Source organism: Oncorhynchus kisutch, linkage group LG17 (assembly GCF_002021735.2).
Source record: "Oncorhynchus kisutch isolate 150728-3 linkage group LG17, Okis_V2, whole genome shotgun sequence".
In the NCBI taxonomy this organism is placed as follows: Eukaryota; Metazoa; Chordata; class Actinopteri; order Salmoniformes; family Salmonidae; genus Oncorhynchus; species Oncorhynchus kisutch.
In genome coordinates, this window is record NC_034190.2 from 38,613,548 (window position 1) to 38,619,874 (window position 6,327).

Sequence of the window (6,327 nt, forward strand, 5' to 3'; positions counted from 1 at the left end):
GAACTTACCCCATACGTGCAAGAGACCCCTTTTTGGGGACCAGCTATGTTTTCAAAACTTTTATGTTTACATGAATTCAGATTTTTTTTCCCAGGGATACACAACATCCTGAAATATATGTAGATATCTTTGTTAGAAAGAATACTATATTTCCTTTGACGGCGTGATGCTGAATGCAAAAAAGGGTAATTTTACACCAGTCTCTCCTAACCAATAGTAGACAACCAAAATATATGTTTTTCTCCAAAAAAGGTAGAAGGGTGAGTCATGACTGACAGGGGCCTTAAGGTCCTATGACCAAAGAGAGTTGGTGGAGAGGGAAAGGGGTACTTCTTTATGGTTTGGATTTTTGATACTTGGCATTTCGTGACTAATTTGCACTCACTTTCCACCTCCTTGAATAAGACCACTTCCAACTCCCTAGACCAGTGTAAGACAGATGCCTATGACTGTTTAATTTTATCTGATTGTCTGGTTACCATAATGTCTTAGTGGATCTGGGCTACTGAATAGGCGAGTTTGAAGAAAATTGTGGAAGGTGCAAAATGTATCCTGTCTAATCATTGGTATTTTCAGAATATTAAGTTTGAGTATTCAAAAGTTTAACTTCATGGACACTGCTAAAATATAATACTGTAAATAATATTTGACAACTATGACAACACAACTCATAGTAGCTACACATCAGTTACTACACATCAGAATCAACGTTGTTTCCACGCCATTTCAATGAAATGACGTCAAACAAATGTGGAATAGATGTTGAATTGACGTCTGTGCCCCGTAGGCTCCTACCAATAGTTTTGAGTTGCACAGTCAATATATTGTGATGATTTCCTCTTACTTGTAGTGACAACATCGCTGACAGTAACTGCCCACGACAGCAGCAGATTACTTTCCCGACAGCTTTGCACTATTTGTCCAGATCACCACCTTCCTGATCGGGGTACCTGCCAGCATCCTGGCATTTTGCACTTTTTGCAGAAAGGTGAGCTGCAAACGTGCCGCCATCGACATCCTGCAACTCAACCTGACCATCTCCGAACTCATCTTTCTGCCTTTCAAGATGGAGGCGGCTGACAAACCAGGAATAGAACCTCTACTACTTCCGGTGTCCAGTAACTTCTACATAGGGCTGTGGTGTTCACGAAATTTAATCAGCAAGTGGATTGTCAAGCAAATAATTATCGGTCTCACGGTAATTGACTGTTAATTAACATAAACACATTTAGCATCTCCTGGCTTCCTACAAGCCACTGATGCAGACCTTTGGAACATCTACATTTTAAAAAGTCTAATAAATCCATGTAATATAGCCTACACCTAAATCCATTATTTATTTTCGAAAGGTCTAACATGATATGAAGAAAATGTGGTCTATTTCAGAAGAACAGAATAGGATACTCTTGAGTTGTCCTTACGTTAGGTCCTGATTGAGGTATGCAAATTGACTGTGTGCTACATTAGTTAATTTAGCAGACAAGATTTGTTTAGAATTCAGTGGAATTATTTTATATTATTTTATAGTATTTAGAATACAATTGAACAACGCTGGATAAAATAGAAAGGATATTTTCTCCAAACGATTTGAGGGAGTGTTCACATGCGGCTGTTCTGTGTTGAGTGGTTAACAAAGAAACATGTCCCCCTATATGCTTCATTTAGAGTTATTTATGTAACTTTAGTTGTTCTACAAGCGTTGACTTATGTTTTGATTTTGAATACATTGTAAGGCTCTAATGATGTTTTGAAAAAAAGTTTAAAGAAAGGCATGAACTGTTGCTCAGGCTGTACACACTTCATCAGTCTCTCATTTGCAATTTGACAAGCACTTGCTAATTCCTCTAATTTCCCGGCAGCATCCCCTCTGTGTGGCCATAATGGACCCTAAAAAAATCCATGCCTTTTGCGGACAGTGTCCACTGTGCCCTTGGCCCGGAGTGCTGCGCGCGTCCTTATCCAGTTCCAAGATGCATATTGAAGATATAACTGTCCATAACAACATAAGCAGTTTAAAAGCATATGTGATTGACTCTGCCATCTGGTGGGCAGAAACATCTGATTATTCCCAGATTATTCCAATATCTCATATTTTCACAATCAAAGCCCAATGATTTCATTGCTGACCAACTATCTGCCATGTTATTTTACACTGATCTTAATGTGATTGCAACACATTTCCCTGTAAATTTATCTGAGATACATTACATTGGACATTCAAGGGTTGCTGAGAGACAATGTTTGGAGAGCTTATGGAAGCAAAGATTGTGACAGGAGTTTATTAAATTTGCGCAGCATATCACATCACAGACACTTGGCAGTGGGTAATGCAGTGAGGGAGGAGTGGTCTGATTTGATCTGACAATCAGCATCCGGCAGACACTTTGTGCTGCCAGTACATTTGAGGATCCAATCGGATAACATCGTGATCATGGGGATACAGATTTTCAAGATCCATGGAGGTGAGTTTGTCATTAGAAAACGGACACCTTTCCTCTCACATTAGTTACAGTATGAATGAGGTATCAGTAAAAAAAGATGGGTTATTCACAAAACTTCACCACAACAGAATGTATCATCTACTTTTACCCGCTGTGAAATTAATATTGAATAGCATCTATTCACTCTTTTACTGTATATCTTGTTAGCATTCTAAGTCAATTCTGAATTTGCATCAATCCAATCTCTTCTAAAGATGTAACTTCTTCAGAACACAGGTGATACATTTAACAGTAACTCCATTTTTATAAATAACCCCAAAGTTGAGGCTTATGTTTTATACAGGTGAACAATCAAATCAAAACACAAAAGCAGACAAAAAGATGGCTGACGTGTAGTGTTTCCTACTGCTGACAGATATAGTCTGAAAGTTAGTATCTCATGAGATATTTTTATGGTACACCTTTTCGGTAACACACAGTGCCTTCAGAAAGTGTTCATACTCACAATACCCCATTATGACAAAGTGAAAATGTATTGAAAATAAAATAAAGAAATATCTAATTTACATAAATGATCTTACCCCTGAGTTAATACGTGTTAAAATCCCCTTTGGTATCGATTCCAACTGTGAGTGTTTCTGGGTAAGTCTCTAAGAGCTTTGCACACCTGGATTGTACAATATTTACCTATTATTCTTTTCAAAATTATTCAAGTTGGTTGTTGATCATTGCTAGACAACCATTTTCAAGTCGTGCCATAGATTTTAATGCAGATTTAAGTCAAAACTGTAATTCGGCCACTCAGGAAGATTCACTGTCTTCTTGGTAAGCAACTCCATTGTAGATTTGGCCTTGAGCTTTAGGTAATTGTCCTCTGAAAGGTGAATTTATCTCCCAGTGTCTGGTGGAAAGCAAATTGAACCAGGTTTTTCTCTAGGACTTTGCCTGTGCTTAGCTACATTCCATTTATTTTTCATCCTGAAAAACTCCTGTCCATAAAGATTACAAGCATACCCATAACATGATGCAGTCACCACTCTGCTTGAAAATATGTAGAGTGGTACTAAGTAATGTGTTCTATTGGATTTGTCCCAACATAACACTTTGTATTCAGGACAAAAGTCCATTTGCAAACAGGATGCATGATTTGGAATATTTGTATCCTCTATAGGCTTCCTTCTCTTCACTCTGTCAATTAGGTTAGTATTGTGGAGTAAGTGTGGGGTACAAAGATGAGGTAGACATTAAAAACCATGTTAAGCACTATTATTGCACACTGAGTGAGTCCATGCAACTTATTATGAAACTTGATAAGCTATTTTTCACCCTTTTCTCTTTCCAGTTGTGTCGTGAGTCCTCAAGTGTCTGAGACTGATGAAGTAGGCTAATCGCCATGCCGATCACTCATCTGTTGCTGTCTGTTTACATTACCACCTTCCTGATTGGGGTACCTGCCAACATCCTGGCATTCTGCACCTTTTGCCAAAAGGTGCGCCGCAAACCTGCACCCATCGACATCCTGCTCCTCAACCTGACCATCTCCGACCTCATCTTCCTCGCTTTCCTGCCCTTCAAGATGAAGGAGGCTGTTGATGACATGAACTGGAACCTCCCCTTCTTCTTGTGTCCAGTCACTGGTTTCCTGTTCTACTCCACCATCTACAACAGCACCCTCCTCCTGACCGCAGTGAGTGTGGAGCGCTACCTTGGTGTGGCCTTCCCTATCAGATACGCCCTGTGTCACAGGCCACGCTATGCTGTGGTGGCCAGTATCATATGTTGGGTGGTGTCATCACTGAACCTTAGCGTCGTGTACATTGTGCCCTGCTCCCACAGGATATATAGCAATGGGACCATTATGGACGATCCCCCGACAACGTGCTACCTAAACTTCACCCAAGGCCAGCTCAACATCCTTCTCCCAGTGCGTCTGGAGCTATTCCTGGTCCTCTTCTGCGTCCCCTTCCTGGTCTGCACCTTCTGCTATGTCAACTTCATCCGTATCCTGTCTCGGCTGCCCAACATCGGGCGGCGGCGGCGCCTGCGGGCCATTGGGCTGGCACTGGGCACCCTGTTGGTGTTTGCCCTCTGCTTTGGGCCCTACAATGTATCCCACGTGGTGGGGTTCATCCGGAAAGACAGCGAGAGTTGGAGGGATGTAGCATTGCTCTCTAGTACCCTCAACGCCTGCCTAGACCCCATCATCTTCTATTTCTCCTCGGTGGCTGTCAGGAGCATGCTCAGTCACTGCTTCAGGAGCTTCGTGGCTACACTACACATTTTAAAGTGTGAGAGGGGTCAAGTCTGATAGGGGTCATCCTCCAAGACTGATAAATACAGAAAAACATGCCCTCCTTGAGTGTTTATGTTCCAATTAGTCATGCATGAAGATGTATGTATGTTCAGTGCAATTATGTATATTATATGTATTAGGTATACTCTGTTATGTTATGTAACTGTTGGAAAAGATCATCTATGATAAATTACATTCCCTAAAGCTGTACCACAATTATAGTATAACCATTACCCATACCTCCACAAACCATATTTATATTTAATGTAAAAAGTCATGAATAAATCGATCATCCGTATTACTTAAATAGTTTATTTTACAGTACATGTGCTCTAACCAGTAGGTTACATCCAATAAAAAATATACTTGTTTTATGGGGCTTGGAATAAATAAATTAGAACCATAAGCTATAAGAGCACAGAGGTGGGTGTGAAAGATGTCCAATTTTGAGTTAATTTTGTGTAACAAGCGTGTAAATAGGATGTGCAAACATGGGGAGATTATACAGCGCTGACTCACAGCGTCTCATGCTCGTCTTTCCGTTGCTAGGAACTGTAAACAAATCGACAACCGCTCTCTTTTGTGCCGGTCTTGATAAATACAGATAACTGCTCTTTATAGTGTCCTGTGAACTAGTTATGTTCGTTATTAGTTTACAAATTGTTCATTATTAGTTTACAAATTGTACACCCAGTAACATTATAGATTCAATGGGATTGAATTCAGAGGGAAATAAATGAGTGCCTTGTTTGACAAGGCAGATTGGCAATTAGGGCTGACCCCATTTAGTCGACTGGTGAGTTGTTTTTTTTTATGCCACACGAGACACCTGCCTGTTTCGTGCCTGTCTCAGTGGATTAATCCATTGCGGAGGCCGCAGGGATGGCACAGTCCATCACTCTAAGACACATATGTGCTACAGTGGAGGCTTGTGGGAGGAGCTATATGAGGACAGGCTCATTGTAGTGGCCGGAATGGAACAAATGGAACAGAGTCAAAAATGTGTTTTCCCATATATTTGTGTTTGATACCGTTCCATTTATTCCATTCCAGCCCTTACAATGAGCCTGACCTCCTATAGCTCTTCCCACCAGCCTCCACTGATGTGCTACTGAAATTGTACATAGTAATATTATGTCAGAACAATGGTGCAACACTAATAACTAATATTTTATAACAAATCTGATTTCCTGAAGTGTATGTTTATTACTATTAACATATAATGCCAGACATCCCCTTTCATCTCACTGTGTATCCGCCTGAGTTTTTTGCAGACGGCACATTTGTAGCCTAAGACTTCTTCTGGTTATCTTGGTCTCAAGCTCCTTGAGTCGGTCATCAAAGATTATTTTCAATCGGTGACAGCTCTATTGGCAATACAAGACAAATCAGCTACAAGCTCCAAATTACACAGCAACTACATTAAGTATACCATACCTTAAGGGAACATTTTGACATTCGCCATATGGTTAGTGAGAAAGTCCATATTGCAAATGTACGATCCCTTACTAGACGTCCAAAAATGTTTCTAAAAACGGCATCGGGCCGTGCAGCAGGGCCGGATCTACTGGGAAGTCATCAAACGAACTCTCT

The 6,327-nt window shown here is 40.5% G+C and overlaps 1 protein-coding gene across 1 annotated transcript; it reads left to right on the forward strand.

The window, feature by feature from the left end:
* Positions 1-3,834: 3,834 nt before the first annotated feature.
* On the forward strand, positions 3,835-5,027 carry LOC109906938 (free fatty acid receptor 3-like). Its single transcript, XM_020504756.2, has one exon. The coding sequence runs from the start codon at positions 3,835-3,837 to the stop codon at positions 4,747-4,749; it is 915 nt and encodes a 304-aa protein (XP_020360345.1). The 3' UTR covers positions 4,750-5,027.
* The last annotated feature ends 1,300 nt before the right edge of the window (positions 5,028-6,327 follow it).

Bases quoted from the DNA above. Each gene is read 5' to 3' on its own strand.
- LOC109906938 (XM_020504756.2), top strand. From the start codon at position 3,835: ATGCCGATCACTCATCTGTTGCTGTCTGTTTACATTACCACCTTCCTG.